Source organism: Emys orbicularis, chromosome 5, assembly GCF_028017835.1.
Source record: "Emys orbicularis isolate rEmyOrb1 chromosome 5, rEmyOrb1.hap1, whole genome shotgun sequence".
In the NCBI taxonomy this organism is placed as follows: Eukaryota; Metazoa; Chordata; order Testudines; family Emydidae; genus Emys; species Emys orbicularis.
The window spans coordinates 135,583,922-135,596,154 of record NC_088687.1 but is presented as its reverse complement, the minus strand read 5'-3'; the positions used below and the strand labels follow the sequence as shown (position 1 = coordinate 135,596,154).

The 12,233-nt window shown below is 39.1% G+C and overlaps 1 protein-coding gene across 6 annotated transcripts in view; it reads left to right on the top strand.

Annotated features, from left to right (window-relative positions):
• CTNNA2 (catenin alpha 2) overlaps nucleotides 1-12,233 on the top strand; it is a 658,570-nt gene that overhangs the window by 570,323 nt on the left and 76,014 nt on the right. For 5 of the 6 annotated variants that reach the window (XM_065405687.1, XM_065405685.1, XM_065405684.1 and 2 more), the window contains 3 exons: nucleotides 5,139-5,231; nucleotides 5,521-5,677; nucleotides 12,033-12,233. In XM_065405687.1, the coding sequence (XP_065261759.1) occupies nucleotides 5,139-5,231; nucleotides 5,521-5,677; nucleotides 12,033-12,233 (451 nt within the window). The remainder of the gene's footprint in view (nucleotides 1-5,138; nucleotides 5,232-5,520; nucleotides 5,678-12,032) is intronic. The other variant, XM_065405686.1, reaches the window with a different exon arrangement.

The window sequence follows — 12,233 nt, the reverse complement described above, 5'->3', positions numbered from 1 at the left end:
TCCACAATCCTTAACAGAACCAATGTCAATTATATATATATATATATATATATATATATATATATATATAATTGACTAAGGTCCCTTTGGATCAATTATATATATATATATATATATATATATATATATATATATATATATATATATATGTATGTATGTAAGGCAGCCTCAAACAGTAGTTGCAAAATCACCATTTAAACATGTATTTTTCTATTTTCTTTGAACTGTTGCATAGTCACTGAGAGCCCAGAGCATCTGAGTTCTTCTGTAGCGTGCTGTCTTCACCCAATCTGTGCTGTTAGGGGGGTGGGAGAGGGGGAGGGAATGACTATGCAAATTACTGAATAATACCCTGTAGTATTTATATTTGTATCTCTGCTTTGTTGTAACATATAGTGGAACCTTCATCTGAATTTTTGCTCCAAGCAATTAATTTGTGTTTCTTTGGACTACTTCCAGTATATCCAGAGCAGCCCTGCTAAATCTTTGAATTTAAGATTAATACAGAGGAAAATACATTTTGATCATCACGATTACTTGTAATGAAATCCCCAAAGGTTCAGTTTAAACTGTGGGAAGTGGAAAGGGTGCAGTTCAGAAATACAGAAGAAAGATATCTGAGCCTGATTCTCATTAACATTCTAGCAGTGCAAAGGGACCTGAAAGATTGTGTAAATGTAAAGGGGCCTTATTATCTTTACTATGTCCTAGAACTGCAATTGTAATCCTGTATACAGTAATAAAGATAAAAATAAATTAAAAGAAATATTTTATTTATTTTATTTTAAAAATAAAATACTGTTTTCCAATTGCGCCATATTTTTACTTAGTGCAGGAATATTCCAGTGTCTAAATCACAGAAAAAAGTATGTGCATATCTGATCCTGCATATCTTTTAACTGAAGACAGTAGAGTGACTTACATGATTAAAGATACGTATGTAAGAATTTCAAGGAGAGGGTCTACAGGGCTTAGTCCAGCTAGTGGGGAAGGGAGGTAAAGGCGCTTCTTACACCATCTGTTCATTTCTGCTGATGCTGGGGCTGACCTAGTGGCAAGTAGGCTGGTGGTAAGGACGGCTGGAGGGAGTCTTTCAGGCGAAGGAGGGACATGGTAGAGCCGGCTACGCTGGTTTGATGACTGCTGACAACTAAGGTCCCTTTGGATCATTCTGATGGTCCAAAAGGAGATCAATGGGGCTGAGGTTCTGGACCTTAATGGTTATTTAAGCTGCTGATTAATATTAGTTTAGCTCCACATACATATCAAAAGATGTTTCACCGTTTGCTGATTTGTTTAGTTATCTATTCATTTATTTAAGTACTCTAGAGTCTTCACAACAATCTTAATTCAAAAATGAAAACATTTTAGGCAGTTAGTGAACTCCGTGTGTTCTATAAACTTAGTAGACTTCCCAGACATTTAAAAAAACCCGACCACATCAACAATCCTGCTACTTTCCAAGCCTACCAAGCCACCTCCTCCCCAGCTGCCCAAAGGGAAAGATGGTATCTGCAGTATGGTTTGGAAGTCATCAAATCTCGCATCAGGCAGACCACGGGAGAAAGTCGATTGCAAAGCCAAAAGCCTCTCATGGAGAACACCTCACCAGCAGTCCCCTCTCATTTTTACACATTCTGAAGATTTTGCAATCAGAGCCAAATTCCAGGGGTGAAATCTGGATCCCATTGTAGTTAATGGGAGTTTTGCCAATGACTTCACTTGGGCTAGGATTATATTCCAGATCATAGAAAATTAGGGTTGGAAGGGACCTCAGGAGGTCATCTAGTCCAATCCCCTGCTCAAGGCGGGACCAACACCAATTAAATCATTCCAGCCAAGGCTTTGTCAAGCCGGGCCTTAAAAACCTCGAAGGATGGAGATCCCACCACCTCCCTAGGTAACCCATTCCAGTGCCTTACCACCCTCCTAGTGAAATAGTGTTTCCTAATATCCAACCTAGACCTCCCGCACTGCAACTTGAGACCATTGCTTCTTGTTCTGTCCTCACTTTTCTGGTACTTCCCAGTCGATAGACGCTTTGGCATGGTACTCTGTTATTTCACATCCTTAGAACATAATATTCATTGCAGAAGGTTGTACCTTCCAACTTGGGCCCTGCAGGTAAGGAACTTTGGACAGGTCACCTTGCTACCCAAATAGCTGGATATTATTCAATATACATGTTGAAATGGCACTGCTGTGTACTGCAGTCTTGACAAGGTGCCATGATTGTGTCAAGGTGCTCAACCCATTTCATTGTCATTTCAAAGCAATCCAGATCCAAGGCTGTTGATCTGTGCATGTGGCACTATTAAGAGAATTCCAATGAATGGTAAATAATTTATCATCCAATGAGGGTTCTTCACAATACATATTGTTGTTATGAAATGTGAACACCAAAAACAAGGTTTCCCTGTACCTCTGAAGAACTCTCTTCTCTTATTTTAATAATATCATGATCCAAGTTAATCATAGTCAATAAACATGAGAGAAAATTTGCACGATTGAGGGGTTGAATGAGCTAAAATGTGTTCTTGTTCTTGAAGCCACACTTAACAGCATTAAAAAAAAAAACTTTCCCCCCACAAGTCTTGTCAAATAATGTGATGTCTATCTCATGTTGTGCTTTACAGGCACAATTTCCCTTATGATGAGTTGGTCTAAAATTCTAATTTGTACTAAAGTGTAACCTCCGGTGTAAGATTTGTTTGCTGCTGTGCACAGTTTTTGAGTCAGTTGGACAGATCCTTAACTGCTTTAAATTGGTTTCACTTGATTGTAATCAATGAACGTGGCACAATATTTGTACAAGACTTAAAACAACTCAGGGAATGGAAGAGATTATAGTTGATATACATCAACAAATTTGCATTTTGGATATAGATGGATATAGATAGGTATCATGCATATTATGATGCATATTGAATATGGTCATTGATTACTCTTGGATTCTTTATAGTATTGATCTTTATACCAGACTCTACATTCTGTTCCCCATATTATGTATGTTGGATTTTACAAAAAAAAATAAACAATTGTCCCAGGATGACTCGAAACAGACCCTTACAAAGTAGTTTCCAAATATTATCCTCACCAGAAGGAACCAAGAGAGCGATTAATACAGAGAAAGAAGAAGCACGTTTTATTTCAATGTCAGTGCAATGAGAAGAGTCTGTTCCCAGTAGAATTGGAGAGATCATGCCAGCTTGATAGTTTTATTGCCATTTCAAGAGACCTATTATGGTCCTATTAAAGTGACTTTCAATTCCATATCGCTCATACCTGAGAGAAAGTAAGATGTATAGTACATTTTGGGCCTCAGGACAATTCTTTCATCTTGATCATCATAAAAAGAAAAGAAAATCTAAAAGATGACTTATTTTATAATATGAGGACCCTGGTTTGTGCTGAATGTAACATCGTTTGCTGGTATTTAAGTCTGTAATCCTCCTATACATTTTATCAACTCACCTACTGCATTCCAATTACTATTTGGTATAGTTTTTATTTCCAATGAAGATTAAAGGGTACTGCTAGATGTATGCAAAAAAATGTGACTACAGAAAACAGCAAATTAGTTGGAGTATGTCAGCTTAGGAGAACATTTCTGATATGAGTGCTGTAAGGGTGTTAATAAACAGACTAACTCATTTGTCTCACCATGGAATGAAAATAAGAATCACCGTGTTATAATAAAATCTTGCCTGGGAAGTGCCTAGAATACTCTTTGAAGCCTAGGGTGGTTTCCTTCCATGGATTTTGACACAGCGATACATGCAAACCACATTCTAAATAACTGTGAAATGAAATGGGTTCTGTGGAGAACAGATGGATCAAGGCTAAATATGGTGATGTGCACTGGAGACAGGAACAGATTAATACCACAAGGGGAGACTAAAGGAAAATTGGAAAGACTGGGGTATTAGAACTAATTCATGAATCATTTCCAACTGATAGTTCTGCCTTCAGGCACAATGAATAATACCAAGACAGCATCTTTAAAAATGTATGTGTGTTTTGATGTAGCTTAGAATTCAGAGCCATACTTCCTGGTGAAATTAAAAGAAAAGTTCTTTACTGTTCTTAAAAAAAATTACTCATATTTCTAAACACTACACGTGCAACATTGTTTAGTTTTTTGTACTCTGGCATGAATTGCTATTTTAACAAGTTAGATCAAACTCCCCTCTGTGACACAAAGCCTTTGAAAACGAATTTTTTTGCATGGATGTTCTGTAGCAGTTAGGAGACTTGATTCCCCCATTCACATCCAGGCTATAGAGCTCCAGCCCTTTTAGTGGTTAAGGGCAAGATTTGACTGGTAGGTCTGCATGCACGTCTCCATAACTCTTCCCAGCCTACTCCTGCTCCAAACACCCTCAGCATTATAATGGCTCTAACCAGCCCCCTTCCTGGACCAGTGCTCCACAGCACGCGGAAGGATACATACCTCTAAATGAGATCTGGATATCATGTCCTCCTTAATGTCGTTTTTAACGGTTACATTCCATGAGATCAGATTCTGATATCCTCACTGAATGGTACCTTACACTGCATGCAGCCCCATTGAAATAAATGGGAGTACTTGAGAAATAAGGTACTTCTCAATATGAGTAAGGGCATCAGAATCTGAGATTGAAAGGAGTACTCAAGCAGTAGGGAACTTCTGTGTGTGAGTACTGGTATCAGAATGTTGGCTGTGGTTAGCCAAGCAGAGCTGTGCCTGTTAGGACCTCTGAATCTCTTCAGTATGGCATGACTATCAGGATATGACAGAGCCTGAACACTGTTATTCATAACAAACATGGAGAGAGAAAGAAACAGCTCGATAATTGTTTTGAAACGTTAACAATCTCCCGAGAAATCTTACAGGAAGTGTCATGTACGAACTACGGAGAGATGCAGAGCACTTGGCAGCGAAGGAAAATTTTGTGAAATATCTTAATACTGTGGATGGCTGCAGGTTAGTTTGCGAGGGAGGAAACGATCTGCATGGGTTTCTGCTCAGTGATGCAGTTTGATGCTTCTAATATGATTCCCTCATTCTAAGCAAGGTTCAGTAATAATATTAAAAAAGATATAAAATGTACCATTTGCCTGAAAACCTGATTCTCAGTCTGCTGTTTTCATTTCAGGTTGCCAATCTGGCCTGTTCTATCTCCAATAACGAAGAAGGTGTGAAGTTAGTCCGTATGGCAGCAACCCAGATTGATAGTCTATGCCCACAGGTAGGCAACATTCTTGCTGCAAAGTACTCAAGAATTGTTAAAGCATTAAAGAGCATAAGGTATTTGACAGAGAAAAATGTCCCATATGAAGATTATAGCCTTGCCTTTTTCATTATATTGTTGACTGCCTTGCAAAAACTGTGAAAAATACATTTGTATTGTGAGACTTGCTTAATGAACAAAATGAGCACAGTGCACAGCTGTGCTTTTAACGTAGTATTTAATCAGTTTGTTCTTTCCCTTGAGCAAAGTTTTGTCATTTCTTGTAACAACTTATTCTAAATAATAGGTAATAAATGCTGCACTCACGTTGGCTGCCAGACCCCAGAGCAAAGTAGCTCAGGACAACATGGACGTCTTTAAAGATCAGTGGGAGAAACAAGTGAGAGTTCTCACTGAGGCAGTTGATGACATCACTTCTGTGGACGACTTCCTCTCTGTCTCAGGTACGGGGATCAAAGGAGCCTCCTAAAAATAAACCAATAAATTAAAGTAATGGTCACATTAGAAAGGCAGCTAGAATTACAGCCGAGTCATTAGTGCGTTCTTCCAGCCACTTAGAATGCTGGCTTGCTGAACTCAGTGGGAGTAATCCAGTCCTGCCAATTAATCCCTAATAACTGGTCACATTGTACACGTGTTTCTGTCTTTTGGGAGATGTTTTGAATTTCAAATCCTGATGGGGCTAAAACAATTGCAGGTAAAACAAGTATAAATTTTTAGCACCAGTTTTCCCCTTGTTATGGTCAAAATTCATTGCTAGTGCATGTATTCGTAGTTGGACAGCTACCTATCTACCTAATTTGCATCTTTTAGTTTCCGGTGGCTAACATATGCAGCCAAAATGAGTTGAAGGTGTTGCCCTTATAGAAAGAGAGGCTGGGCAGGAGCCTGGTTGAAAATCTGGCCTTTAGTGTTTCTCTGTGTGCTGCAGTAAATGGCAAAGCAACTTCATGGAATCAAAGAAGTTAAGAGATGGAGACCCAGGTTCTCTGGTGCAATCCATTCACTTTGTGCCACTCAGGTGGTACAAATGGATGGATTCTGGGCAGAAATATTCAGCAGAGATTTTCCTTGTGGAGGAAAATTCTTCACTGGTGTAAACCTGGCAGAGGTAACTACTGTGCCGGTAACTCCTGTGCCAGTCACTCCGGTGCACACACTAGTTGTTCTAACTAATATAAGGATCAGGCAACCAGTGAATTATGGAGTTATAATTGGCTTTCTGATGCACTCCCCCAACCTGCACCTAGCAGAGCTCAAATATAGGGGAGGACTGAGCCTGGAAAAGACCTATTAGATTATCAAATCCATTTCCCCACAGTGCAGGATTTCTGTCTTTGCTGTAATTAGCAGAGACAGCTTCAAGCCACAGAATTCTGAGTTGGTTCCAGATTCCAAGCCTCCCAGACTTCAGGGTTTGTTTGAGCTCATTATAAAGATATGGATCACAGGCAAAATTTGAATCCAGGTCTGGGTTTGGATTTCAAGTTCAAACTTCAGAGTTTTGGCTGGACCTGACTGTATTGCCAATAAGTACAGAAGAATTTGGACCACTCTTTTTACATTTATTAATGTCTTGTAACAGGCTGCCGCCAGTGTTTGCAAATGTTATTCTTGATTGTCACAGCCCTTACCCAAGAGGGAGAGAGAGGATGCCTTACTCTCTTTCATAGTCCTTCTCAGATTGTGACTCACCACTGCAAGCAAATGGGTGGGAAGGGGAAAGAATGAAGTGTAAGTTGAAGGATACCTGATGTGGCCCTTCACCCCTTTGCTCACCCACCAGAATAGCTGGCCAGGAACACAGTAGAGAGCAAGCTGTTCCACAAAAAGAGGTAAAGTAACTTACTCCTCACCCAAATACAGGAAGGAAAGGGATTTGGACTCTCAGGTTCACAATCTTTTCTCTCTGCTGCTTCTGGGGAGGTGTAAATACACACTACTCCATATGGCAGAATGTAAAGTTACAATCTAGCTATAAGCAGCTAGTGATCCTGCTGCAAAAAGTGGTCTGTTTGTGTGTTTGACTCACTGTTGCAGGTAGCTTGTTATCCTAGCAAGATATAAGTTAGGTGGAATCGGCCGTTATGAGAAAAGGACATAGAGTACGGGCTGAGCAATCCTTTGAGAGGATCTCTGAGAGCAGCCAAGCCTTTGGAAACAGCATGGGCTGAATTCTGTGGTGGTCTACTTTGAGATTCTTTCACGAATAATACCAAATCCTAGGAAAGGGATAAGTTTTTACGTGCTACAACTTGTGTCAACTGTGCGGAATCCAGTTATACTTCTTTTGTGTATAAAAAGGTAATAACAGCTAACTTAGAAAAAAGAAGAGGTACATTTTACATGAAATAATGTAAACAGTTCTTGTTTCCAAGTAACAGGAAAATCCCTATTTCTATTATGCATTTGCTCTCTATTCTTTGTGAATTTTGGCAGATGAGGCATTATTGGATCTTAACATCATATTAGGAAAGATTTTGAATATATACTTTTCTCTCCTGAGGCATATGCTTTTAAAAATAAACCCAGATTCAAACTGGAAATAAGTAGAATGGTTTCATAATTCAATCAGTGTGTGAAGTTATAATCTAAAGTGCACATTTCAAAAATACTATTTTAAAATAGAATGTGTGTGTTGGGGGGGGGGGGGGGGGATGGCTTATTCATCCCTAGAAAGGATTCCTTCATTTTCATTTTTTTTTTCTGTTTGGTTGCATCATGTTATTCCTGGTAACAAGGAAATGGTGCGGTTGAGCCTGATTACACTCCATGATTCAAGCCCAGTACAGAGTGCTTACAACAAGCCATGACAAGGAAATGAAAATTGACTGTCAGAAAACTGCAGAACGTGGGAGAGCATAGATTTTGATTTGACAATTGGTGCTGGCAAGCACCTTTGAGGAGACCTAGCTCTACAAATAATGGACGGACCAAGCCTGTGGTCCATAGATACAGTCCACAAGCTGAGAAGCTGCCATTTGATTATTTATTTTTGTTCTACTGTTCAAAGCAAAGCACTTGCATCCATAAATTGCACGTTCTTCCCCGGGGTAATTTGTACTGACTCTGTTTTTCAGAAATCAGTTTATTCTCGTAATATATTTATTGGGGATAAGCTTGAGTTACAAAACTTGGAACCAGATCCAAATTTTTCCAAGGTGGGTCAAATCTGGGGTTTCAGTTCAGGTCTATCTTTTCAATATTTTATTTTCTTACCTGTTTAAAAATGATGTTCTATCCCACACTGTTTATAGAACTCTGCTCTATTAGCAGTGAGCTCTGAAGTCTTGGCTTCAATCAGAAATTCACACAAAGAAGCAATAGCTTATTTTTAGTTGTTAAACCATTAAAGTATTAAAAACCAGTTGGTGACTGGTTAAGAATTTCTGACAAAGTGACCCCTCCCCGCTTATTACCCCATGCCACAACTGATGGCACATTTTTATCGGTGCCGTGGCTACAGGAGGCTGAGATTAATTTTAATCAAACGCTTTACATTTCAAATACATTGTCCATTTGTATTTCTAAAAGTGTTTCACTTCAGGCAAAATATGGGCATGCTGTGCTAAGCAAAATGGGTTTAAAAAAATCTTTTAGCAGAGTAACATTTTTGAAATGTATTCATGTACTTTTTTTGAAGAGAACTTTCCCTTTGAAATGACCTTTGTTCACAACACTGGAGAATTTCAGTTCTCATTCAGAAATGTTATAATTTGAAATGCAACATTGTTAACTTTTCTGGAAAATTTAAATGAGTGAACCCTGGGATCTTTGGCAAGGCACGTGACAATTTTAGTCTATTTTTGTAACCCTGGAATGGCTAAAAAAAAGCAATTGGTTAAATGATCAACCTTGGTTTATTGATCATGGCATCTTACTACAAGTTACATCATTTTATCTCCAGCTCATTTGTGGTGGTACTGGTAGAAAAGGAAGTTGCACGTCAGATTTGTCTGAGATTAGCCAAATGTAAAATTCAGATAACACTTTCATTGTTGAAATGCCTTTTTGAACTGTGTTGATTCAACACATGACAGTGCTGTGTAAGGCACGCATTATATACTGCAGTGTATAAAACCTGGCGGCCAGCTTGTGTAAATTGGTGTATCTCCTTTACTTTCAATAGAGCTACAATAATGTACACCAGCTGATCTTGCCATATGTTCATTAGTATAGTATCATGATACGCACAATCACTGACACTTAAGAGCATGTTCCCTGCTATAAAAGCTTCCCACTTCTGTTCCTGGTCTGGTGGGAAGCAGATGAACTGTTTGCTCCTCCACTTCCTGCTCTCTGCATGGAGTCCCTCACTTCTCCTGGTTCTGAATGCAGTGAGGGACACAGAAACCAGCTCTTGCTCCCTCTACTCTTCCACTGCTGATTCCATTTGCATAGGTATGGAGAGGAACCCCTGAAAAAACTCTCACTCCCCTGGATTATTTCTAAAGACACCCTACTGCCCGCCTAATAAGACTCCTGGGTGAGAGGTGGTAGAGACGATACACAATAATACTTACAAAGGTAAAAAAAAAGATTATTTTACAAACCGAACCCTGACCCCTGTGTCCATGGCAAAGAGCTCTGGAGTGAAATTCTGACTCCATTGCACTCATGACAAAATTCTTATTGACTTCATTGTGCCAAGAATCAATCGCCTGTGCTCCCCAGCCACCAGAAAGTTACCTACTGAAGTGCCTTCTCTACAGAGTCTCTTGTGAAGATGCAGGTTAGAGGTCAGGACGTTGGACTGGCCATGCTCTCAGATGTCATGCTACTATCACAGCCTGGTGACTGAGCATGTGCAAACTTTCTTCACAAGAGTGAATTTTACCCGTGATGTAAACCTAACTAACAGGCTCCAAACTTTCATTGACTTTCAATAGCAGTTGGGTGCCTAATTCCTTTAGACGCCTTTTTGAGACTCACACCCTAAATATTTTCAGTAGTAAACAGACTAATCTTCCAAATATTGACTTCTTGTCAATGCATATACAGAATGTATGGCCATATTATACTCCAGTTTTATTTATTGTTATTTTAGTAACTCTTAAAAATTATTTAATTTAAGAGTTGATATTTGAAGTGAATTTCAGTGTTTGAGAAAAGTACCAGATTTACACCCCTGGAAATCCCAAGAGCTGTACTTACCCTTAAAATAATTCTTGGATCCGTCTGTGCCTCAAGATTGTTCTGGAGTGACAGTGTGTAGTGTGAGACGGGTAGTTAAGTTCACAATGGTAAGTAAGTTCACTGGTTTGTCCACTCTGCTGAGACTCTGAATAATGGTGCCAAGTAATGCTAGTTAAGTAGGTGAATTTTGTGGTGAGAAGACCTAATCAACCTATTTAACACAGGATAAGTCACCAAACAGACATTGGACAGAAATTAATTTTGATCAGTACTGACCTAGGTTCAGATTCAAAACAGTGACCTGGGATGTAAAGCACCATAACTTATTATGTACCCTTATTAAGAGACTACAGTATCCCCCAGAAATGGCCTAAAGTACGGTGGTAATAATATTTTAAGCTGTTGTGTTTTAGTCACATATGACACAGTCCTACATGACATTCTCAGAAACAAACTAGGGAAATGTGGTGTAGATGAAATTACAATAAGATGGGTGCACAATTGGTTGAAAAACCTTACTCAAAGAGTAGCTTTTAATGGTTTGCTGCCAAAGTGGAAGGACATATCTACTGGGGTCCCTCAGAGGCCTGTCCTGAGTCTGCTACTATTTAATATTTTCATTAATGGCTTGGACAATGGAGTGGAGAGTATGCTTATAAAATCTACAAATGATACCAAGCTGGGAGGGGTTACAAGCCCTTTGCAAGAGATTATTATAATTCAAAATGGCCTCGATAAATTGGAGAATTGATCTGAAATCAAGATGAAATTCAATTATGAAAAGTGCAAATTACTACACTTGGGAAGGAAAAAGCAAACGCACAACTATATAATGAGGAATAATAACTAGCTAGGAAGTAGTACTGCTAAAAAGGATATGCGGTTGTAGTGAATGACAAATTGAATATGAGTTAACAATGTGACGCAGTTGCGAAAAAAGCGAATATTGTTCTGGGGTGTATTAACAGGAGTGTTGTAAATAAGACATGGGAGGTAATTGTCCTACTGTACTAAGCATTGGTGAGTCTTCAGCTAGAGGATTGTGTCCAGTTTTAGGCAAGACACTTTAAGAAATGTGGACAAATTGTAGAAAATCCAGAAAAGAGCAACAAAAATGGTAAAAGGATTAGAAAACCTGACCTATGAGGAAAGATTAAAAAGAACTCGCCATGTTTAAGCTTGAGAACAGAAGACTGAATGGGGACCTGATAACAGACTTCAAATGTGTTAAGGGCTGTTATAAAGAGGATGGTAATCAATTATTTTCCATGTCCACTGGAAGTAGGACAAGTAGTAATCAGTTTAATCTGCAGGAGGGGAGATTTAGGTTAGATATTAGGGAAAAAAATCTTTCTAGCTATAAAGATAGTTAAGCTCTGGAATAGGCTTCCAAGGAAGACTGTGGCATTCCCATCAATGGGAGTTTTTAAGAACAGGTTGGACAAACACCTGTCAGGGATGGGCTAGGTTTACTGTGCCTCAGCTCAGGGAATTGGACTAGATGACCTCTTGAGGTTCCTTCCAGCCTATATTTCTGTGATTCTATGATTCCATGATTCTAAAGTACTCAGAACAGACAAGTTATTCTTTATGACTCAACAGTTGCAGTATACTCATATAAGCCTAGCTATGAACTGAAAATTATGTGTGTTCTTTCTGCAGAAAACCATATTCTGGAGGATGTGAATAAATGTGTGATCGCCCTCCAAGAGGGGGATGTTGATACACTGGACAGAACTGCAGGTGCAATCCGTGGTCGTGCAGCCAGAGTCATTCACATCATCAATGCAGAGATGGAAAACTATGAAGCTGGAGTTTATACCGAGAAGGTACTGGAAGCTACAAAATTGCTCTCAGAAACTG